This window comes from Carettochelys insculpta, chromosome 6 (genome assembly GCF_033958435.1).
Source record: "Carettochelys insculpta isolate YL-2023 chromosome 6, ASM3395843v1, whole genome shotgun sequence".
Classification (NCBI taxonomy): domain Eukaryota; kingdom Metazoa; phylum Chordata; order Testudines; family Carettochelyidae; genus Carettochelys; species Carettochelys insculpta.
Window position 1 is genome coordinate 17,939,922 of NC_134142.1, and position 25,501 is coordinate 17,965,422.

The following is a 25,501-nucleotide window of genomic DNA, read 5'->3' on the forward strand; positions in this document are numbered from 1 at the left end:
TGGGATTCTCGCTACTGACCTGACCCATGGGGCCAAGGATCTCACCACTGCATGTAGCCACGTGCTGGGTGTGCAGGTTTCATTTCCTTGTAGCTGGGGGAAGCGTGGGAGAAAACTCCCTGCCCCCCCGGCTCCCGCTGGTGGGTTTTGTGGGGGAGGAGGTCTTCGCCTCTCAGCCAAAGGGCTGGGGAGCGGGGGTCCCCCTCTCCCCCCACCTGAGCACCGCTGGGTGTGTGGCCTCTTCGTGGGGTGGCTGGGGGAGCAGCGGTGGCTGGTGCGGGGGGGGGGCAATTGGAACCCCCCCCCCGTTCGCCAATTAACATGTTGGGGGGGCAGTACCCGTCCCGTGTGCTCCCCCGAGTCACCCATGGCGGACGGGTTCGTCAGTGGGACGGTTGGCGCGGGGCAGGGGGTCCGTTCCAGGACGGTTGGTGCGTGGCCTGCGCGCGGCGCCGCATAGGAGCTGCCGCTCTGCCCAGGCAGGGCTGAGGGCCCGCAGGCCGCCCGCAGACACGCCCCGGCTCCCGGCGCCGCTCCCAGACCAGGCGCTGCTGCCGCGGATGGAGTCTATCGAGGAGCTGGCGCTGGCGCCCTGCACCGCCTCCCAGTACCTGCGGCCCTTCCGGCTCCGCTACCGGCAGGTGAGTCCCGGCTCCGGGGCGCGGCGGGAGGCAGCTGGCGCGGTCGGAAATCCGGGCGGCGGCGGCTGGGCCTAGGAGCGCCGCGCTCCCAGGAAATGCGGCTTGGCCTGTGGGGGAAGGGCACCTTTCCCTCCCCGCACGCTTTCCTGCAGGCTCCTGCCCCAGCCCCCGTGCTGCGTGCCCTCGCAGCGGCCCTGGGGTCCCCCTGCGCCCCCTTGGGCTCTGGCTCTGTGTTTCCCTAGTCCTCCCACATTGGGAGGTGGCCAAGGCTGGAAGCAACTGACCTCTGAATGGGGTTAAACAACAACCCGCTAGAAGAGGTGACTTTAGTTGCTCTGTATATTTTCTACTAGCTGAACAAGGCCCATCCCCGTCTGTGGAAGGTTTTTCATTATTATGATTGTGTCATTAGTGTGGCAGCGATGATATAGTCCTGAAGAGTGCAGTAGAAGTCTTGTAATGCATGTTGGTGATGATCTTTTATATGAATCTTCTCATTTAGACAGCACCTTTCATCCCTAAACCAACAGAGCCTTCACCATGCTTAAAAGCTGTTGTTGAATTTACTTGTTTTCATAGTGTCACCAAGGCTAAACATGTCTAATGCAGAAAGTTACCATTGTGTATTTCAGCAGTTGAGTTTCCCTTGGGCATTATATTCACTTCATTATAGCATGTTTTCACTGTGTATTTCTTCTTCTTCCATTATTTCCAGTAAGTACTTGCAGAAAAATTGTTTTCTCATAATAATTTGAGTACTTTAAAGAGAAGGCTGTGGTCTAATGTGCTAATCATATGACTGAGAGCCAGAATTGCTTTGATTTCTAATCCTAGTTCATATACAGACTCCCTGACATGGGCTTTGTTTTAGAAGCTTGTTCTGACAAGACAGCTCATCACTGCTTCCTACCTTTTAATTGGTAAGTGAGTGAGTGATCTGTTAAGGAACTTTTGGAAATGCACAGTCTAGACTAATATAAACTGCAGTTAAATTTTCCAGTATATATGTTCAAGCCCATGTTAGAGGGAATGATGAACAAAACTTCTTAGAGGATAAGTCCATTAGTGGCTGTTAGCCAAGATGGTCTGGGATGTAACCCCTGCTCAGGGTGACCTCAGATTTCTAAATACCACTAGCTGGGAGTGTCAGACAGGGGGATCATGCCACAATTTCCCTGTTCTATATTCAGTGTTTGACAATTTAGTGTGTGAAACTGTCATTGACAATTTATTAAGAATATGGACCATAGTCTGACCCACTATGGCAGCATTTATGTTTTTATGACAAAACCAAACAATATCGCTAGTTAGGTTGTAATGAAGTTTAATCAAATAAAGGGACCGATTGTAACAAGAAATTTTGCTTATTCTTATGTGAACATCTATTTTCAGATGATACAGTGTTTGGCTTTATCGTTTTGGTTTCTACTGGTTATCAAATGTTTCCAGACATTTCACTCCTCAGTTAAACATATAAATAAAAATGAAAGAAAAAATTCATGTAAATATGTCGTCTTTTCTTTTCATTTAAAAGGAGTAAAAATATTTAAATTATTAAAATTCTAAACTTTGTTTTAGAGAATATCATGGATTTGACCCCGATGTACTGTATAATAAGCTGAAAATGCCTCATGTAATAAAATCTAGCCATTTGATATGAAAGATGTGTATCAGGCATTTGTTTATGAATGTCTGTAGGGTATGATTTGAAGACTTTTTAGTATTTCAGGTCTCACATCCATGCAAGAGCACATTCTTCACATTTGTGTTGAAGAGCTGCAGTTTTGTCATCATAGATTTTATTTGAGATCTCCTCTCCCTGAGGTAAAAGGGGTTGGCTTGGGGTTAACAACTCTGTCCATAAAAGCCAAAAGTTACAAACATCAACAAAGAACTTGCAAATACGGGGACTTGAGGATTAAGACTAATTTTGCAAGGAGCTACATGCAGGGAGGGCAAGACTTGGGCCTAATTAATGGACTGAGAATTTTGAAGGTGAACTTCAATAAGTGTGCTGTTATTGGTATGATACTGTATCAATTAACTGAACATTTAGAAATAATTTTAATAAAACATTTTCAGAAGATTCCATCTGCTTTTTGGTAAACACAATGTTTTTCTAGTTTAAAAGTTAAAATGCTGCTGTTAAAATAATAAACAGAATTTTAGGTAGCCTGTTTAAACAAGTAACACTGGTCTGTTAAATCTCCAAAGACTCTAGTAGTAGGAAATAGCTTTCCAAGTAATACATGGAGTTCTTTATCAAAGCAGTAATTTTAATAATGAATGTGTTATTTCTTTTGCAGAATTTCTCCGAGTTCCTTAACCCTTTCTAGCCAGGCATGTCAAACTCACAGCCCCTGGGCTATATATGGGCCAGGCAGTTTCACAGTCCAGCCGTGACATGCAGCTACTAACCTGTCAATCCCTGTAGCTCTTGGGGCAGGTGGTGCTATACTCTTCCCTCAAGCCCAGCCTGTGCTCTGCCTGCACCCCTGCTCTGCCCTGTCCCTCCTATTGCACCCCTATTCTCACACCCCCCCTTCCCTGAGGGACATGACCTTGAGATTACTGGGAGGCGTGGTGCAGGGTGGCAGTAGGGGTTGGGCCTCCCTGAACTCACCACAGCAGCAGGAGTTGCTGGAAGTGGAGCAGTTGGGCTGACCTGGAAGATTATCAGCAGAGCAGAGGGGGCTGCTGCGCTGCTCTGCTTTCCTGTATTTACTGCTGCCACTGTTAGTGCAGAGGGGAACAACTCCTGCTGCCAGCCCCACCTTGGCCAGGGCCCTGTGGGCTAACATGAGTCCAGATGACCAGCCCATATGTAGGATGGTTGGGGCAGCCACCATGTAGCCACTCAAAGTGTAGGGCTTGGGGCTGTCACTTCAAATCATCCTATGGATAGGACAGTGCTGCACACATCTCTCCCAGGCCATAAGGCATGTGCCAGCAGTGGCAAGGAGCTAGCGGCTGGAAGGGCTCTAGCCCTGCTGTGCTGCCCACCAGTGATGGCAGCAGGGACCTCCCCCACTGCTGGGTTTTAATGAGAGGGCAACAGGTGATCAGAAAGTTGGAATTCAGTTTGCTCTCACTGAAATCAGTACCAAAGGTGCTGGTAACTAGAGTAATGCAGTTTCAAGCCTGCAGTATATATTCTCTGTGTGCAGTTTTTACGTCAACATAAATAAATCATTAAGCAAACTGTGGTCTTCTGAATTAATGGACAAAGGCCGTTAGTAGCCAGAGCACAGGAACTGTCATATTTGTTATTGAGAAACAGCCTTGCACTTATGCAAATCAGACTCTAAAATTTAGAATAACTATGAAATAAATGCATAATTGAGTGGTAGTAAATGTACCTCACATTTATGCTGTGGTTAATTCGGGTTATTCAGCTTCAGAATAGTGGTTGTCAAGGGTTTATTTACATGGGGACATGCAGGAAAAATAATCTAAAGTAACTAATGGTATGAATTTAACATGGATTTGTTAATGTGCATTAAAGTCCTGTATGTACACTCTCATTCAGAATTAAAGTGGTGTTAATTAGGCTTATCTTAATTCACTTCTAATTAAGGCTTGCACAATTCTTAGAAAGTAGATTGACCTAGCTATGTTGCTGAGAGCTGTGAAAAATATTATGCCTTTAGAACCAGTTAGACTTTAGTTTTGGTGGAAGCGTGGCTAAGTTTCAACAGAAGAATTTTTGTGTGAATCTAGTTATTACATCATAGAGAGGTAGACTGACTACATAAAAAGAAAAACACTTTCTGTCAATGTAGGAAACAGCTACACTACATCATACTACAATGTATACGTGCATCTATGCCATAGTGCTGGAACAGGCAATAATTTTTGATGTGGAGCAGGTCCAAGAATTTGGTAAGTGGTCAAGGGCCATGCTCTTTCACGATATTAATGGAGGATAGGCAGGGTCTGGAATGGATGTTAGGTGCAGAAGGAACTTGGGATTAGGAATTGGAGTGCAGGAAGGGGTGTGGGATCTGGGAGGGAGTTTGAGTGAAAGAGGGGTTTTGACCAGGTGCATGGTCGAAAAGGGGATACAGGTACAGGAAACGATTCGGACATGGAGGAAGATGGAGGAGGGGCTGCAGGGCCTGGGAGTGGGCTGTAATGTCAGACCAGAGTGCAGAAGGTGGTGCAGGGGTTTGGGCTCTGGCCTCAGGCAGGAGATGTGGTGCAGGGTCTGGACGGGGATTGCAACCTGGAGGAGGGGCGTAGGAGGGAGTCAGGGTTTGGGAAGGAGTCATGACCTGGAGGAGGGCTGTAAGAAGGGAGCAGGGTCTGGGAGGGGTATGGATGCAGGACAGGGTGCAGGAGGTTTGGGTTATGTGGGGTAAGGGTTCAGTGGGTGGGCAGAGGTTTGTGGGGAGAAAGGAGCTGAGGTGCCAGAGGCAGGCACTGACCAGGAGGCACTAACCTGGATGGCTCCCAGCCAACAGTCCAGCAGGTTCCTTAGACAGGAACGCTGTCTCCATGTCCCCACACCTGCTCAGAAAAGCTGCAGGGGCCATGCATACTGCTCTGAACTGAACACTGTGAGCCTGAGGTGAGGGAAGTGGTATTTCACATGCTGCCTGTCTTGCAAACAGGCACCTCCTATTGGCTGGAAATCAGCCAGAGAGAGCCGCAAGATTTTGCTGGGGTGGGGGCAATGTGAGAAGCTTCTACTTCCTGCCTTGGGCTGGCAGTATTCACAGAGCCCCTCATCTGGCTTTTCTGAGCACCAAGTGGGGATGGGGCCAGCAAGGAGCTGGCTGAGACTCCTGCGAGCTGGATCCAACAGCTTGAAGGGTTGAATCTGGACCACAGGCCTTATTTTGCTTGGCCCTGCTGTAGTGGCATACCTGCAGTATTGTAGCTGTTCCACTCTAGTGGCTGTACTGTAGACCTATCCTAAGTTAAACTAAATAAGAACCACTTAAATGCTGAAAGAGAGTGTGCATAGGGTTCAACTAACCAACTTTAAACTCACACCTTTCATTAATTTGCATTAATTTTCTTGTACACAAGCCCCAGGATGTAAATAATCAGATGCAAAGAAACCTGGACACTTTACAAGATCAAATGTAATTTGTAATAAAAAATGTTATTTTGTATACATCTAGTAGTATTTTTGTACAATCTGTTTAATTAGTTTCTTGCTTAAATTGTGATCATGTTTTTTTTCATGAATTTAAGTTTGCTTAGAGAAGTGTACCTACATATGCCTGTAATTTTTCAGAGTGGATTAAAAATACCTGTCTGTTTAGTGATTAAAAATGGCTCCTTATCCTTTCCTACTATGAAATTTTTTGTCATCTGAAGCAGTGCAGCATGTAGCATTACACATATTGCGTATGTTTTTATACAGCTCTGCAGCAGTCTACAGACCTTGACAGTGGATTTGTATAGTCACAGAAAAGTAACCGTGTTAGTCTGTATCTGGATTTGTATGTAATGGCAGCTATAAAATCTTCTCAAAGCAGGACTGTCGTTTAAAATGTAGTGACAGAAAATGGATTTTAATGCTTTATATTAGATATGTGTAGCATGTTGTTATACCTTGCAAACCCAGTGTTGTTAAGAATAAATTACATGTAAGAGCTAACTATATTTAATAGACATTTTTTCATTTTGCAGCCACAACTCATTAGTTTTTAAATAATTTGGTTTGAAAAAATGAAGGAGAAAATAGTAATTTACCACAAACAGGGATATTATATTTTTTATTCAACAGAATATGTAAAATAACTGACATATTTTTGTATGAACTAGTCTTTCTACATAGTTTATAGCTAAATAGAGCTGTATTTCCTGATATCCGAAAATTTAGCTTTCAGCATGTTTGTCCCTTAAAAATATAGTCCAGGATCTTGTTCATATAGTAATACTAAAGTTTAAACAAATTAAATTTAGTTTTCATTAGTGGTCAACCACTGTTACACAAAAGCCATGATCGCTGATCAAAACAACATTAATTATCTGTTTCACATTGTGCATGCTTTGTCAAAATCCTTTAAATGTGTCTCATGAAGCTGAGGGGGGAACCTTAAGGCCTGTGACAGAGCAGCTGGTCTGGACATGGGCTGATGCCCCAGTTGACAGGTTGTTGGATTAGAAAGAATATCAAAGGCAGCGAGTAAGATTAGGGATAAGTGAACATCTGACAGCAGTTTGCAGCAGGGGAGAACAGATGATAAACAATGGGAGCAGGGTACTTGGGGGGAGACTGAGAGGTGAGAAGGCCATGGGAAAAGTGTGGCAGCAGTCATTAAATCTCCAGGTTACTGAGCCTCATGAATAGAACAGGAAATAGGATTTGCTAGGGCAGATGTGTGGAGTGGTGATGAATACATTATAGGGAAATGAGGGCAAAACTCTTAAAGCTGAGGGCTATTCTTTCTCTGAAAATGTTAAATATAAATGTGGGAAAGACTCACCCTTCTGTAAAAAACAAAACATTCCAGTTTGTTTGAAAAATAATGCATAAAAGCAGGGAATACAGCTGTTGATTTTGACTTTATTAAATGCTTAGTCTTCAGTGAAACTTTTAACAAATGACAGGACTTTACTCTTACTTACTTACTCAATATTATCATGGGTACTTATTTTCACAACCTAAAATGATGAAGAGATGGAAGTTATGGTTGTTTTAGATGGTGCTTTGATGCTTTTTAATTTGTTTTTAGTACATGGTATCTGTGTAAGATGGTGATGGGGCATGTTACAGATATCTACAAATATTTCTCAGAATAATTGTGTTGCACTTTCTGGGCTTTTTGTGCCACAAAACTATGATTTTTGATGCCACTTCTTTTTGCATTCATTTCCTCTGTTCATGATAAAGCCAGTTAGGCAAAGCCAATTGACTGACAAATACATTCTTTATATAGCTTTAAAAAAACCTGGATGCTGACCTGTGTACCTCTACCACTTTCATTTGAGGCCTGGAAAAGTTCTTAAAGGTTGAAATTGAGGTAATATTTTAGCTTATGAAGAAAAATATATGTGTGAAATATATGCAGGCCTTTGACACCTATAGAGGGTTGTTTCCAGGCTTCTGGGGTGTTGTCCCACTAAATAAAATATTTGCTCAGATTGTAAAAAGCACTACAGGCTCATTAAGTCAGGGTAGAAACTGAGGGGATGTAAGAGTGTAAGTTGTGAGCCAGCTTGCCAACTGAAGAACAACTGTGCAGTCTAGGATCCTTTCCTGAGGGGTGGCTTTACTGTCAAACAAATGTTCCAAAACAGATGTGAATAAACTTGACATACTGGGTGCTGAGCACCTCAGGCTTTCCCAATTTCTGCCAAGTTGGGCTGAGAGAGAACATACATTTCCCTGTTAGTAGTCCCCTCTGGCTTATGTGGAGGAACCCTGACTGGATTTCTCTGACCTTGCATTTCTCATGTCTGTGTCCCTGTCTTAGAGACAAGAAGTCTTATATCTGGCTTCTTGTAGGACACATGCTTGCTCCAAGTTATATGCTATGCAACTATAGCTCCCTGGTTTAGAGGACCCCAGGGCGATAAGAGGCTCACTGGGATGCATTCATGTACTCCAAGATACTGTTGCAGGAAGAATAGTCATTCTCATTGCCAAAATGTTATACTGTTCTTAATCTTAAGTGGAGCAGTATCTTAAATAATCTTTCTCTACAGGGAATACCTGAGAACTTGTAACTGACAAGAATTGTACTCCGGTTATATTAGAGAATTAACATGAAAAAAGGTGCTCAGATACAATGGTGATGAGCACAGTACAACATGTTTAGGCAGATTAAGTATGTTTTAGTCCCATGTAGCTTTAGTGCCCAACATAATCCTATCACTACATTTGAACCAAACCACAATCTGAAAAACTCCTAGCTTCTGTCAGGTTCAACATTTGCTTAGGCTGCTTAGAGACCATTGGACAGTATTGCTGCTTTGAGATAAATCTAAGTATTTAAAATATCATGTTGCATTTAAAGGGAGCATTTTGTCTTGATTTCCAAAAGACCAGTAAAAGTGGAATATGCATAAATCAATTAAGTTCACGTTGTCATTTATATCCCTCTGTTAGGTAGCACATATGTTGTTGGTACAGATATCTTCAATATAGAATGTAAGTTAGAAGAAGCTGATTCTTGAATCTTTCTGCATTTTAGTAACATTTTAGCTTTTATAAATTAAGAGGTAAAGGCAATAAGAAAATATGAAAACATGGACCTAGTTGCATCTGTCAACTGTGTACTTGTTTTGTTGATAGCACAAGAGGGCAGGAGGATGAAAGGTCTTAAGGATCTTTTCTGAGAAGTGCCTGTGAGAAAGTTTTAGGGGAAAATCTAGATTGTTACTAAGCCTGGACTTCCATTAGCCCCCTGCTGCTGTTCTTCATCAAGTTATTCTAAAGGCTTTCAAAGGAAGCGAGTGGAAAATGGTTTCTCTGGAACTTTAAGGAGACTGAGCTGCAAACTGTCATTGCTTTACAAGTAAAACACATCAGAAATTGATGGAAGAATTGCTTGTTAAACACTTTAAAGATTCTAATTAAAAATGGTGATATAAAAGAGACATCACAGTCATCATAATTATTCAAAGGTGAAAGCTTAAAGGCTTGTCATCCATTGAAGATCCTGTGTTGCAAGCACCTTTCATATTTTTGTATTCCTTTATATATTTTAGAGTTATTTACTTTTGTATGAATGAATGGCATTAAAAAAAAAACTTTACAATGGAAAATAAAATTGCAAAAATATGCTTTTCAGAAGTCCCTTTGCATATATTTAGCCATGTTTTTGAAAATATCTGAATCTACAAATTCTGATATTTATTTTTTAATGTTTATCTTTTGTTTATCTGACTTTGTATAGTACACTACATAATAATATTTTGTATGCATGTACTCTGTGTGAGGCACATGGATATTGTATGTGTCAAATACACTACATAATCTTATAACTATTTTCTGGAGAACCAACTTTTCCCTATTTTCAACTCCTGCCCCACTTCAAAAAAAGTATTATACTCTGGATGTCAATATGTGTTAGGACTATATGGTTGATACCTGAATAGAAAAAAGGGTTCAGTGCATATAGAAAATAACACTTTGAAGAGTTTAGAAATCTGAGCCTTCTGCTTCAACACAAGATGCATACTGTAGTGTGGTAGGCTGCTCAAGATCAATGTATACATTTATTAAACAAACGTAAGTTAATACAAAAGCACCTCACGTATGAAAACTTTATTAGCAAGCACATAAAACACCTATTGCTTTATGCTATTAACTGCCCCTTTCCATACTTCAGTTGCAAAAGTATTTTGGTAAAGTTTCAATCTAAATTCACATATTTTTGTAACGTTTCAGTTAGTGTTTTATTTCATTTATATACATAGGATTATTCTTAATCAGTGCTTCTTTTGGAAAAAACAGAGGAGCTGGTACTCAGTGGCGTCCCCGCCCCTTCACTCCAACCAATCCTGTGGCTGTAGCTGCCACGGTTCCCGTACTCAGTACTGGCAAGTACGAGCACAAAAAAAAGCACTGTTCTTAATTAGTAAAACAATTCTGGTCAGTAACCTGATGTGTGCCTATTGCAGTAGACTTTTGCACATGATGTAGTTAAAAAAATAGAAGATAATTGAAAGCCCTACTATATTTAAAAAAAAAAAAAAAAAAGGTCTTTAAGGACCACAGTCAAAGACAGTCTCACATTTAGGCTACGTCTACACGAGCCCCAAACTTCAAAATGGCCACGCAAATGGCCATTTCGAAGTTTACTAATGAAGGACTGAAATGCATATTCAGTGCTTCATTAGCATGCGGGCGGCCGCAACACTTCGAAGTAAGCCGGGTCCTTTTGAAAAGGAGCCCCGTCGGGACGAGACACGCGGCGGCAAGGCGCATCAATTTCGAAGTCCCCTTATTCCCATCAGCTCATGGGAATAAGGGGACTTTGAAGTAGGCGGGGTCCTTTCGAAAAGGAGCCCCGTCAGGACGAGCTGCATGGCGGCGAGGCGCGTCAATTTCGAAGTGCTGCGGCCGCCCGCATGCTAATGAAGCACTGAATATGCATTTCAGCGCTTCATTAGTAAACTTCGAAATAGCCATTTGTGTGGCCATTTCGAAGTTTGGGGCTCGTGTAGACACGGCCTTAGAGGAGTAAATAGAAGAGTAGCTTATTCTAATTTAGATTACTCGGAATTTGGTAAAATTTAGCATTCTTCTTCTAATTATCTAGATTACAAATTTTGACTTTACAGTTAAATTTAATCATGAAGTATCACTTCTTTCACTCTTCTCCCATCAAGATGTGTAAATGTATCTGGAAAATCTGTGTGAAACTAATTATGGAATCCACAAACCTTTTCTGGTTGTAACTTGAACCTTTGAAACTTATTTATTCCTGGTATGTTATCATTAGGTAATAAGTATAATTCACATAACAAGTAGTAAACAGGATGTTTTACTGAGCTACACATTGTTTAAAAAACTACATAGTGTAATGTATGTTTACTGCACTAAAGTCCAAAACTTGAGGTTCCACTGTATATTTTTATGTGTTTGTTGAAATCTTTGCCTTTTTAAAGTCAGTGGGATTCCATTGACTTCAGTGGCCCATGATTTACTTAATCCTTTCTGAGGCAAGCTTCAGAACAATTTAGTTAATGAATTTCTTTTTCAAAAAGCAAACAGAATTGTTGCCTTTGGGTCATCAGTGTTCTTGGGAGTGGTGACAAGAAAATATGCTTAATAACAAGGTAAGCTTTAATTCAACACTTGGAGAAAATAAAATAAATGGTATAGCTTCTTAATGAGTGTTACTAATAATGTTCTTCTCAATAATTTTATTAAAATTCTGTAAGATGTACACACTTCTGCTATTAAATATCAGAGAGGTAGCCGTTTTAGTCTGTATCTTCAAAAACAACAAGAAATACTGCGGCACCAGATGAAGCAGGTCTTTGCCCACAAAAGCTTATGCTCCAAAATATCTGTTAGTCTATAAGATGCCAGAGGACTTCTTGTGGCTTCTGCTATTAAAGTTATCTTTAGCTGAATGCAAACAAATTGAAAATCAACTTCATGAAACAAAATTGAGATAAAGCTATTAGCTATAGTTCAGTTTTCTTTTGGATTTATTATAGATCTGTGTGATTGTTTCATGACTTCTTAAAAGCATCTGGAGCTCGAAGCTGAAACAGAATGGCAATGTCATCTTGTTTATAGGCTGGTTAGTCATATGTGTTCTTTATTTATGCAACTGCACTAAGGACACTTTGCTTTTGGTATTATAATAATGGCATTTGTAAAATATTTAATTGGACTACTGTTGATAGCTTTCAATTTGACCAATCGAAGTTTTTCAGTTCTTTGCATGCATATAATTTTCTTTTGAACAGAGCCTCTTCTGGATTATTTTCTCTTCAAGGTATTTGTTTGCTTTAAAAAGATTTAATACAGCTTGCAGCTTAATTGATAACTTGTCTGAGTTGGAGTGCTGCAATAAATCAATGACAGGTCTATGCGAATCTTGATATTTCCTCAAGCTGGAGCACCAGCAAAACCATTATCATAGTCTAAAAGAATGATCAGAATGACCGCTTACTGGATATTTATCACTGATCTTACGAGATGAAAAGTTTCTAATGTACCAATATGCACAGAATTAATTAATATTATAAAAGTGACATTAATGGTCCAATATAAACATTGTTGAATGAGAGAAAATTTAAACATCATTTTATCAGATTATGCAGTTTAGGACTGGGAACAGCTTTATCAGGGAAAAATTTCACCAGAAGAAAGAGAAATTAGAATATTTTGTTTTGCAATACTTTTTATTAAACAAAGAAAGTGAAAAAGAGGGAAACTAAAAACTACCGATCATTTTGCCAATGTGATCTCTTTTTCTGTATTCTGGGTGGGCCCTTTGACAGCTCAAATCTCTGTATTAGGTGGGTGGTTTACGGTAAAGAAGGGGTGAGGAATTTTTGTGGGTTGAGGGCCACTGACCTATAGAAGTCAGCCAGTTGGCCACACAAGTGAAAAAAAAAAAGCCTCAACCTCATTGATGTGGTCCTCAACTGAAAAACAAAAAAGAAGACTCAACCTTCCTTCCCCTTGCACACCAGCCCCAAAGCCTGGGAAAGGGATAGGGCTAGTACATTTTGTGGTCCCCCTAGGCTCTAGGATGAGGCCAAAAATGAAGAGTTCAGTATGAGAGGAGACTGCCAGGAAGTGTGTTTCAGGTGCAGGGTCTAGGTGGGTGGGAGGATGCAGGAGCGGGCTGCTGGTGTTGGTCTGAGTGGGTTAGGGGTGTAGGAGCCCAGCTATAAAGGAACATGAACTGAGAGAGATGGGGATGCCAAACAGCCTGGGGTAGTAGAAAGCAACAGCTTCGTACCAGGCTACCTCCAAGAAATGACAGGGAGACAAAGAAAAAATGCAAGCCTTGCAGTTGAAGGACTGATTGATTCATTTTACTTTTACTTGATGGACTGAGCTAAAGGGAGATGAACTGAGAAGTTAGGAGAAGGTGAGAACTTCTGGAGAGACTGCTCAAAAGAACACTTGACAAAGTGGTACCAGAATTGGTGTTGACTTTAATGGTCCCTGAAGAAAAGGCAAGGTTAAAAAAAGCCAACAAAAGTCTCTTTAATTTTTGTTGATATACAAGCAAGGGAGCAATGTAGGTGAATCAACTCCAGCAATAGCGGGCTGACTCACAATTACAGCAAAAACAGAGGCAACAACAACTGTTTGAACAGATGGCATTGCACTAGCAACAGTTGTTACAATGGATGGGAGACCTGATACCAGATACTCCTTAAGATCCTACCACTGCAGGGAATATGTCCCCTTCACTACAGGGAAGCACTCCAACCTTGACTGTTTCTTAGGTGATGACCTAGAGTCATTCTTGGTTACTTTTGAAAGAGTGACCATGGCCTATCAATGCCCCCAGTGCAGTGGGCAGTCTAGCTCCACTCATGCCTTATTGTGAAAGCCCAGGCAGCATACTAGGGACTTGAAGACACAGCAGGCCAGGACTTTGAACAGGGGATATTTTATCAGATAGGTCTGATGAAGAAACCTACTGTCAGCATTTCTGCTATAAACAGTACCCCTAAAGTATGGCCACAGGCAGTCGCCCAAAGACTTAAGGACTTCTGCTAGCATTGACTAAAGCCAGAGTTCCAGGACCCCAGATAGAACACATAGTTATGGAGCAGATTGTACGGGTTCTTCACTGGTGAACTAAGACTGCATTTGTAGACAGTGATCAGTAATCCTAGCAGATGACATCTGCCTTATAAGGAACTACATTACGGTTCAAGCTGAAAAGCAAGGCTGGACCATCCTGAGTTTAGTGGTTACTCTCAGTGGTTCATATCACATTTTGCCATCATAGCAGCCCCAGTCCAAAATAACTAAGGACACTGCCTCAGGATGGCTGTTGTGGGTACCCAGATGCAAACGGTCCTTTCACAAACTCGAAGATGTACTCTTTAGACGCACAATGTTATATATTCCAAACTCGGAGAAGGAATTTACATTGAAAAGAGATGCATTGGATGGAGGGCTAGGGTTAGCTCTTTCCCATGAGTGAACATCACTCAGAAACTCTTTCCTCACAAGTGGGTATACTTAGTGATAGAGAAGGAAGGCATGGCCACCAACTGGCTTATGTTACTACCTTCTGGGGAATTAATCCACATTAGTTACAGACGATGTCCCTTTGCACAGGCTGAAGGTCCTGGTAGAGACAAACCTGAGGAACATGAGATGGTGACTATTGTTTCAATTGTGGCTTCTTGATACAACAGCAGGCAGGAAGGTTGTATCACAATGCTAGATAAGGCTCATCCTCTAGTCTGGAGGGGGTGGATATATAATGGAGCTTACAATCTTCATATTGAGCTTAGGAAAAGAAGAGACTCCCCACTTACAGGAATCAGGCTGACCATATCTAAGACCACATTGCCAGAGTGCCAGTCATGGAGGCAGACACCCACACCTGGGACCAGGAAGGACAGCAGCTCAGCTAAACCATAAAGAGAACAGAGAGAAACAGGATGCAAAGCAGCCTGAAATTGTGGATGGCCAAAAACCTTGCAGCAGGCTGCCTCCAAAAAATTTACTGGGAGATGATGAAAGAGTGTAAGCAGTGGAGTTTAAGGGCTGATTGAATGATTCTAGGTTAAGTTGATTGTAGAATTATAGAATACTAGAACTCGAAGGAATCCCTGAACTCACAATAGGACCAAGCATCATCTAGGTCATTCTTGACAGATAGTAACAGAGTAAGCCGTGCTAGTCTATACACTATCAAAACAAAAAGCAGTTAAGTAGCATTTTAAAGACTAGCAAAATAGTTTATTAGGTGAGCTTTCGTGGGACAGACCCACTTCTTCAGACCATAGCCAGACCAGAACAAACTCAATATTTAAGGCACAGAGAACCAAAAACATTAACACATGGTTTAAATCGTGATGGGAACTTTCTGAGTCACTATAGGGGCTTGTCTGCATACTTGGCTCAATCTAATTCTTGACCTTCCCCCCCACCCCTCCACTCTCTGATTTGCTCACCTTGATTATCTTTTTCTGATTTGTCCTCCTTGCTTACTGTTTTTGGTTCTCTGCCTTAAATATTGAGTCTGTTCTGGTCTGGCTATGGTCTGAAGAAGTGGGTCTGTCCCACAAAAGCTCACCTAATAAACCATTTTGCTAGTCTTTAAAGTGCTGCTTGACTGCTTTTTGTTTTGAGAGTGTACAGACTAGCACGGCTTCCTCTTTGTTACTAGTTCTTTCACTTATCCCTCACAGGACATGTTTGCTAGACCTGTAATTCTTTTTTTTGTTCTTCTCTGGACCTTCTCCAATTTCTCCACATTTTTCTTGAAGTGTGGTTCCTGGAACTGGACATGATACTCTAATTGGGACCTAGTCAGCACAAAGTACAGCAGAGAATTACTTCTGATGTCTTGCTTATGACACTCCTGTTAATACACGTTAATGGTTGCTTTTTTTGCAACAGTGTCATACTTTTGACTTATATTTAGCTTGTGGTCCACTGTGACCCTTAGACCACTTTCTGCAGTACTCTTTCCTAGGCAGTCACTTCCCATTTTGTATGTGTGAAACTGATTGTTCTTTCCTAGGTGAAGTAACCTGCATTTGTCCTTACTGAATTTCATCCCCTATTTACTAAGGCCATTTCTCTAGTTTTTCCAGATAATTTTGAATTATAACCCCATCCTCCAAAGCATTTGCAACCCCTCCCAGCTTGGTGTCATCTGCAAACTTTGTAAGTGTACTTTCTATGCCCTTACCTAAATCATTTCTGAAGATATTGAACAGAACTGGTCCCAAAAATGATCCCACTTGTTACGCCCTTGCACAATGACTATGAATCATAGATAACTACTCTCAGAGAATGGTTATCCAACCTGTTATGCACACCTCCTAACCCATAGTAGTCTCATCTGTGTCTTATTTCTCTGATGATTTACTAAAGCATAGGTATACCACACCTGCCGCTTCCCCCTTATCCACAAGGTTTGTTAACCCATCAAAGAAGACTGTCAGGTTGATTTGACATTATTTGTTTTTTGACAAATCCATGCTGACTCTTATGTATCATCATGTTATCTTCCATATGCTTGCAGTTGGATTCCTTAATTATTTGTTCCATTGTCTTTTCTGGCACAGAAGTTAAGATCACCGGTCTGTAGTTTCCTGGGTTGTCCTTATTTCCCTTTTTATAGATGGGCATTGTATTTGTCCCTTTCTAATCTTATGGAACTTCTCCTGTCTGTCATGGTTCTTCAAAGATTATGCCTCCTCAATTGCTCTTTGAGTAGTCTGGGGTGCATTTCATCAGCCCCTGGTGAGCTGAAGACATATAACTTTTCTAAGTAATTTTTAACTTGTTCTTTTCCTGTTTAAACTTGTGAACCTACCACCTTTTCTCCAACATTCACTATTGCGGGCATCCGGTTGCCTCTAACCTTCTGCTCTGAAGGCAGCATCTGCCAGCACGAGTGCAGAAGTAAGGATGGCAGTACAGTACCATGCCACCCTTACTTCTGCACTGCTCCCTTCAGAGCTGGGAAACCAGAGAGTGGCAGCTGCTGACTGATGGCCCAGATCTGAAGGCAGCAATGCAGAAGTAAGGCTGTCAGTAACATACCATGCAATCCTTACTTCTGTGCTGCTGCTGGCAGTGGCTCTGCCTTCAGAGCTGGGCTACTGGCTTCCAGCAGCTGCTCTCTTGTTGCCCAGTTCTGAAGGCAGCAGTGCCTCCACCAGCAGCAACACCTCAACTCCTTTTTGGGTCAGGACTCCTACAATAACTACACTGTGAATTTTGAGATTTAACTATCTTAAATCATGAAATGTATTATTTTTCAAATCCTATGACTATGAAATTGACCAAAATGGACTGTGAACTTGTTAAGGCCCTAATAATTGTGCAGAAAAGGCAGAGACATACAATCAATATTTCTGCTGTTTGTGGGGGAAATGATGTCATAGTACCATGATGCTAATGGAATGGAAAGAGTTTTATTCTAGGAAACAGTTAATCAGCAGCTATTAAAGATATTAAAATTATTTTTAAGTAAGCGGGTCCAAAAATCTTGCGTCCAAAAGTTTAAAAAGAGGAGACTGAGTATCTTGCAGGACCATTTATATTGATTTCCTGTAAGTCTTGGAACACTGGAGAAGTTCCTAAAATCTTAAATAAAGCTCAAATGCCAATATTTTAAAAGGATAAATGGGCTGACCTGACTAATCATAGGCCTATCAGACTGATATTGATCTTCTGTAAGATAATAGACACTATTAATGTTAAGGGAGTGTAATATACTTTGTTCCAATCTCTGTAGACTAAACATCCATACAAACCACTCTAGGGACTCTACTAGACATAGATCTGAGTCATTCTCAGTCTTCAAGAAGGATGCATCCCTTTGTGTTTTGCCTTAATATTAGTTGCCTGTGTTTTTGCCTGTGGTGATTTTGCATATATGCTCTGCCAATTTATTTACAAAATGGCAATGGGGGATATTTCAGTAGCTATGAAGTAGCTGCCTTACTTAGGATTTATGTTGTTAGTCAATAATAAGGATAGTAAATGTCATGGGAACTTAAAAGAATAAGTTAGAAGGCATTAATTCCCTTCAGTTGTATATTGGCAAGTTCAAATGAATCCATTATCTTCCTCATTACTGTCACCATTCTCATCTTCATCAGTGGCCATCATTCTGGCCCCTCCCAAGGTCTTCATATCCCTCCCAAACCCTGCACCCCTTCCTACAACTCTGCTCCAGGCCAGAATCCTCTCCTAGACTGCACATCAATCCCCAGCCCCAGGTCACAACCTCCTCCTTCACCCAAACTCACTCTCAGACGCTCTCCTGCACACCAGCCCCATACCTTCAGCGCCCAACCTCTCTCCCAGACTCTGCACCTGTTCTACAGAAACGTGCAGTCCTTGATCTCGTCCCAAAATCTATGGTCCATCATCAAAAATTATTGCCCATTATGTGCTGAATCAGTGTTGTAAAATGATGGTTGTGAAAAATGTCCTACGTTTGATCTGTGAATATATCATGTTTCTTAATTAAAGCACCACATCCTAACTCCTGATATAGAGGTCAATATGCTTGGAAATTAAGTATGTTTTATATATGTAATGTGTAGGATTTTTTTTAATTACAATGATAATTTTTTATAAAAAAGCAGGGTTATATTGCAAATGTGACTAAATTTAGCATATAAATATAAATATGAAGACCCTGTTCAACTCTCACATTTTCATTTCATTCAAATTTAAGTGCTAGCAGTAACAGGCATATGTAAAACTAAACTTCAGCCACTACATTGTTGGAAAGGCACACAGAAAATTGTGTCTGAAAAGCAAACTTTCCATGGATTGTTAGGAAGCTTTTACACACCAAAAATCTTAGTTGTACTGACAGTTGATAGGTATGAAATGAATGAAGTAGCTTGGCCCAGCTATTGCATTAACAGTTGAATAACTGAATGTGAGTTCTCAGCTGTTTGTTTTACCTCCTGAAGTGTGGGGAAAAAAAGCGCCTTGGAACAGTAACCACTGCTGTAACCATCGGGCTGCAGTTCCATTATGAACTCCCGCCAACCTCTCACTTTGAAGCTAAAAATTGATATGGGTTGTAAAAAATTATGGTCTCTGACTTCAGATTGTATGATTTACTATGTTCCTCATAAGAGATCTCCACTGATGTATACTATAACTGTTTTAAAAAGTAACTTAGCTGGCTAATGGCTTTAGACTAATGTGAAATACAGAAGCAAATCTGTGCATCGTATTTGACCTGGTCTAGCAATGAACAGAGCACCTTAAATCCTGTTCAAGTTACTTATGAACAAAATAGGTAATGTACCAATCACAGTAGTGTTAGCTTGTCCAAAACTCCAGTGCCAGAGAGTCTCAACTGAACTGATGGGACCATCTTTAGGGATAGTTCTGCCCCTGAGATTTATTTTATGCCATCCTTGGTATCTGTCATTATAATTTCAGTAATTGCCAGCTGGACTGTAGCAGAATTTTTTGTGATTTTTATTGCATACTAATAAAATACTTTTTCACTCCCTAATTCTTAGAAAAATATTCCTGATTCTTCCTAGTAAGCGTGCTGATTATTTTTAAAGAAACCTGTTAGGAAATAATTCTTTGATATCACTGCTTAATTCTACAATCTCTTTTTGAAGATGAGACTTGATTTACCCCAGCATAGGCAATGTGATGCAAATGGATCACTGACTCGAGACTGGCAATGGTAACAATTCTGATTTAGACAATGTTGTTTCTGGTCAGAGGTATCCTGCCACTCCAAAGTCTTTTTAAATAGGTTAAGCATACTGTATTTGTTTAAAATAAGCTCCCTCAAAAATTAGCATATTAACATACATAGTTTTCTCAAGGTAAAAAGTAGAAAATTAGATATTGTAGCAAGTTTTAAAGTAAGTGAAATTGGTTGTTGAAGAGTGAACAATACATCTGGTTATTGAATTGTTCTTTCAGATTTAGCATAGTCTAGAAGAACAGTACTAACTTCACTGATTTTCTTGTTTAATTAAGGGGATGATAACTGTGTAAAAGTTTCCTAGTTCTGATACACATCTTCAAAAGGAAACAAAAGAAGATGAGAGTCAGATCTCCAGTTGGTGTAAATTGGCATATTTCCATTGTGTTTTGTGGAGTTGCATTGATTTATACCAGCTGAGAATCCATCCTGAGGTTTTGAAGTGAAGAGAATGCTACTATACAGAATATTTTTAAGCATGATGATGGTCTATCAAACTTCGGCTACATCTACACTAGCCCCAAACGTCGAAATGGCCACGCAAATGGCTATTTCGAAGTTTACTAATGAAGCGCTGAAATGCATATTCAGCGCTTCATTAGCATGTGCACGGCCGCAGCACTTTGAAATTGACGTGCCTAGCCGCCGCGCGACTCGTCGCGACGGGGCTCCTTTTCGAAAGGACCCCGCCTACTTCAGAGTCCCCTTATTCCCATGAGCTGATGGGAATAAGGGGACTTCGAAGTAGGCGGGGTCCTTTCGAAAAGGAGCCCCATCGGGACGAGCTGTGCAGTGGCGAGGCGCGTCAATTTCAAAGTGCTGCGGCCGCCCTCATGCTAATGAAGTGCTGAATATGCATTTCAGCGCTTCATTAGTAAACTTCGGAATGGCCATTTGCGTGGCCATTTCGAAGTTTGGGGCTAGTGTAGACACGGCCTTCATGTCACAAATTAAACCCTTAAAAGTAAGCAAGGACAGAGTTGCATTATACATCAGTAGTCCATAACAGAATTATTTGGTCAGATAAAGAATAAAGAGACTTGGGTTTATCCCAAACCGAAGTGCATATACCTGTGTTGAAATGTGTTTGTGAATGACAAGTGTTCTTTGGAATCTATTACTGTCAGCTCTTTGTCTTCTATAAACATATGATAACAAGTGTAAATCTGAAGGAAAAAGTAATTTTGAAACTCAAAAATGTTTGACTGTTGAGATTAGTCTATTAAAATGTGGAAGAAGATGTTTTATAGTTTAGTTATACAGAAACCCATTATGTCATTCCTTGTTCAAAACAGATTAATGAGCAATTGTGTCACCCCTGCCTGGTGGGCTTGGGTGCCTTACAATGTCTTGTTTCACCTGAGCCATTCTCAGACAGCATGCAAGCCACATCCTGAGTGTCTCTGTGTAACTGCAGTCGGACAGCCATACTTGTATTACTCTCTGACTCTCACCAGTGTTGGTTAGACTGCAGGGTGACCCCAAGACACCATGAATCTCAGATTTTCCCTCAGAAATGTATGTCCTGTGTTGCCCATTGTTCTCCTGGATAGACCCTGATTTAAACATACTGAATTAGATAGTTATAGAAGTGTAGGACTGGAAAGAACCTCAATAGGTCATCTAGTCCAGTCTCCTGCATGTTTTCAGATTGGGTACAAATTTAGACATACAGGCTGTGTCTAGATTAGAGCGATGTGTTGACAGAAGTTTTTATTGGAAGATATCTTCCAACAAAATTTGTATGGACAAATTGCTTCCAGACTGCAAAGTGGCCTGCTCTTTCGATCTGCTCTGTCAACAGAGTGTGGACAGACTGCCTGGCCACTCTCTCGACAGCATGGCCACCCAGCACACCATGAGACAGGTTTGCATGGCCGGCAATCCCTTCCGGGAGCCCCAGCGAGAAGCGCCCTTAGAGCGCTTCCCCCAGGTGCCCATTCCCTGCCCGTGATGAGGCATGCATGAAGTTGGTAGAGCAAGGCTTCAACACTTTTTGGCAGACACAGATCTTTCCAGTGAGCCATGGTGCCAGAGCAGCCCCTGGGCTTGCACTGGCCTCACACAGAGGTGCTTCAGCACCTGCTGCACTTCCTGATGCGCATTCTCCTCTTCCTCATGGAGGGCGAGCCTGATACCACCTTTGAGGAACTTGCCGTGGCTGCCAGATGGTCACACCTGCATCCACCCCTCCTGGGTGCACAGGCAGATCTTGAGGCACTGTACCAGTTCCGACTGGTGGGACCAGCTGGTCATGGGCCAGTGGGATGACCAATGGTGGCTCCAGAACTTTTGAAAGGCCACCTTGCTGGAGCTCTGTGCCTGGCTCGCCTCCACTCTCCGGAGTCAGGACCTTGGGCTGTGGTCCACCATCCCTGTGGAGAAGCAGGTCACAGTCTCCCTCTGGAAGCTTGCCACCCCCAAAAGCTACCACTCCATGGGAAACCAGTTTGGTGTGGGGAAGTCTACTGTGGAGGCCCTCCTTATGGAGGTAAGGTACACTTGGGCTGCAGTCACTGCATGGGAAGGGGGTGTCCCACCAAAGGGAGACGCTTGAGATGCAGGGTTGAGGGTGCAAGGGATGGAGTGAGGGGTAAGACTCATCCCTGGTGGATTGTGCTGTCCCACCCTTGTGCAGCCCTACCGCTGGGGTGGTGGCCTCATGGGGGGCGTGTCTGGAGGGCTGAGAGGAGAGGAGACATTGAGTTATTCACACAATGCAGCCCCTAAGGCCCTGCCTCCCACCATGAGCAGCAACCAGCACCCTCTGGGCAAAGGGATCAAAATGTCCTGGGAGCAGAGCCATGCGTGGCCTGCACAATAGGCCTTGCCGCATGGGGCTCCATGGTGCCTCTGGGACGAGGTTGACTGCAGAAGCACCTCTGTCCTCCCCCACTCAATAGGCTAGCTGTCAAAGGGGGCATTCAGCCACAGAGGGGTCCTATGGGTGGTGAGCTGAGAGCAGCCGGGCCCTCCCTAAGGCCCCCCACCCCCATACACGCCTGCGGCTCACATCACTCTCTGTAGGAGCAGGGGCTGCCCCTCACCTGCAGGCATGCCCACATGCCAGGAGCCACACTCCTCAGTGTGTCTGGGGTTAGTCCATCACCCCTGTGGCTAGCCTGCTTCCAGCTGGGGCAAGTGCTGCAGGATTCCCCCTTTTCCTCCTCCCCGCCTCCAGGGCCTGGGGCTTGTCCAGCCTCCTGTGAGGCTGGCACCTGTTACAAGCTGGTAGTTGCCTCGCCTCCTTCTGTCTTGACCACCCACTTGAGAAGAATGTAAGTCCCAATCTATTATATTTGTGGAGAGGTGTCTGTCATTGGTGTATACTTTTTCATCTCCCTATGCCATTACTCAGCAGACACCAGATAGTGCTAGAGCAAACATGATAGAAAAATCTCTGACCACTTTGCATGCAATGTGTGCACACCTAACATGGAATGGGCATAAGCAAGTTGCATCACATCGCAGAAGGGTTGGTTATTGTTTTTTTCTCTTATGTACTGTGCTTGCCTTGGAATTTAACTAAGATTAACAGTATAGATGTGGTTTAATTCTTAATTCTATGAATATTTCTTTTCAAGATATATATAAACACACACACACTCCTAAGGCTTGCATAAGACTAACATGAGGACTGGGTGAAAGAAAAAAGTGTGGATGGAGGGGAAAGAGCCTGATTCAAAGTCTGCTTGAAGTCAGTGGACTATATATAGAAATACACACATCTCATAGAGGTGGAAGGGACCTCAGGAGGTCATCGAGTCTATCCCCCAGCCTGCTTGGCAGGACCAAGCACCACCCTTTTTAAAAAAAAAAACAAAAAAAAACTATTTGTCCCCAGTTCCTAAATGGCCCCTTCAAGGATTGAGCTCACAATCCTGTGGTTAGTAGGCCAATGCTCAAATGACTGAGCTATCCCTCTCTCTAACTTTAGTGGCCTGTGGTTAAGTGGAAACTTGCTGAAAGCAGGTGTAGTTTCTGCCTTAGTCTTGGAATGGATTTTTTACCATTCCCCTTCTTCCCTGTTCCCACTTGTCCTTCCTCTTCGTGGAAACCATGAACACTTTATTTCTTTCTCTGGGTAATATTTTTAAAAGCAAACAAAGCACATCTTTAGATAGGCAAGCAGCATTTATTTTGTGTGTGATTTCCAAAGGAGACCAGGCATCACTCCCATGAAATTTAATTGGGAATTGGGCAGCTAAATTGCTCAAATCCTTTTCAGAAATCTCTGCCTACACCTTTTGTACCATGAAGTCTGAGACCAGAAGTTTTATTACATATTTAAAATAATTTAATTAACCTTTTAATTGTATTTATTTATTTATGTTAATCCTAAAAGGACTAATATTTTGATTTTTCCCAGTGAAAGGGATTTTAAAAAATAAAAGACTGACCCAGATTTGTGCCTTGGTTTACAAACGTGGAGATTTATATAGGACAGTTGTTTTCACATTTCTGAAAGGTTTTGTTCAGAATTCCTTTTCCAGGAAAAACCCCACTATTTAGTTTCTCTCTATGTAAATAATCACTCTTTTAAGTAATAAGAAGCTGAGCTAGATGAGCTATTGGTCTGAGCCAGTACAGCCATTCTTATATTCCTATTCTAAGAGTATTTGTTTGACTTTATTTCCAATGTAAGTTACTCATCTTTTTCACAGCAACTCTGTTAATATTAGTCTATAGCATTATGTCATTGAGGAGAAATTTGCTCATTCTTTAATAAGCTTTGTAAATAACACTCTTTTAGAAATATGTTATATATTTTCGTAGACTGAAAGTGTTTGATGTGTTTATAATTTCAAGGACTGATTATTCTTTTGGGATGACGGTGAACATAGTTATCAGTGTTTCAGCTCACCCAAATGCTACAGTAGTAGTAGCAGTAGAACATTATTACAGGTATTAACAGGTTATTTGCACACATACAGAGAATAAAATAATAAATAGACTTACTTCATGAGTGCAACTTAAAAATAAAGTCAGGCTGAGTAGCAAATAGCTTGGTTAAGGTGACTTCCAAATGTACAAAACTATGCATAATTTTATACTGTGACTAGACATCTTCTGTTAATTAGAGGACAAAACCAATACAGTGATACTCTAACTGCTTGACAGAGCTGGTTAAATTTAATGTACTGTAAAGTTTATGGAGTAGTACAGGAACCATTGGAAACTGTTTACATGCGATTAATTATTAGCAGCCTTTATGCTAGTCCGTTAGCAGAGAACCAAGCATTTGGCACAACATAAACTCAGCTCCATACAGTTGAGTTCAAATTACATTAAACTTGGACAATTGGACCGAGAGGCACTCATTTGAGTTTCTGCCACTGTAAACAATGGGATGTGAGATGTTTCATTTGTTTATTGATTTATTTATTTGGACAGGTGCAGGCTGACCATGTGAAATGGATTATTATTCAAATATGTCTACAAGATCTGCTTACAGCATTATCTGATCAATGCATGATGATGATCAGCATTATGAAGGACCCAGTTCAAATTAATTTAACTCTTTTATGGATGCAGTACTTTATATTAAAAAGTCCATATTACAGAAAAATACGTTTAATCCAACACTTCCAGGACCAGACAGGTGTTGGATTACCAAATTTTCCAGACTATTGGATGTCACCATAACCCCCACTCCTCTAGTTCAAACCCCCCAGTTGCGGCTGACCACCCCAGTGCCCAGCTGAAGCTCACCACTCCTGCATGTCCCCAGCTTCTTCTCTACCCCGCGCTCCTGAAGCTGCTCCACCCTATGCGTCACAGCATCTTCACCACCCCACATTTCACAGCTTCTTCACCCCACTCTCATGCACCTTCTTCACTCTGCACTTCTCAGCTTCTTCACCCCCTGCTTCACAGCTTCACCACCCCATGCTCTTCTAAACTAGTTCCAGCAGGTTCTTAACCTACTGCAGCTGTTCTGATTAGTCTGACTCTCTTAATTGCTTCCAGCAAGTTCTTAATTGGCTTCAGGTGCATTCCTGATTGCTCTGGAGCAGC

The 25,501-nt window shown here is 41.8% G+C and overlaps 1 protein-coding gene across 2 annotated transcripts in view; it reads left to right on the forward strand.

Moving 5' to 3' along the window:
- The first annotated feature begins 416 nt into the window (after positions 1-416).
- Positions 417-25,501, forward strand: part of NUDT14 (nudix hydrolase 14) — a 73,181-nt gene continuing 48,096 nt past the window's right edge. The window contains exon 1 of one of the 2 annotated variants that reach the window (XM_074996375.1): positions 417-641. In XM_074996375.1, coding sequence (XP_074852476.1) covers positions 561-641 — 81 coding nt within the window. In that variant the 5' untranslated portion in view covers positions 417-560. The remainder of the gene's footprint in view (positions 642-25,501) is intronic. The other variant, XM_074996374.1, reaches the window with a different exon arrangement.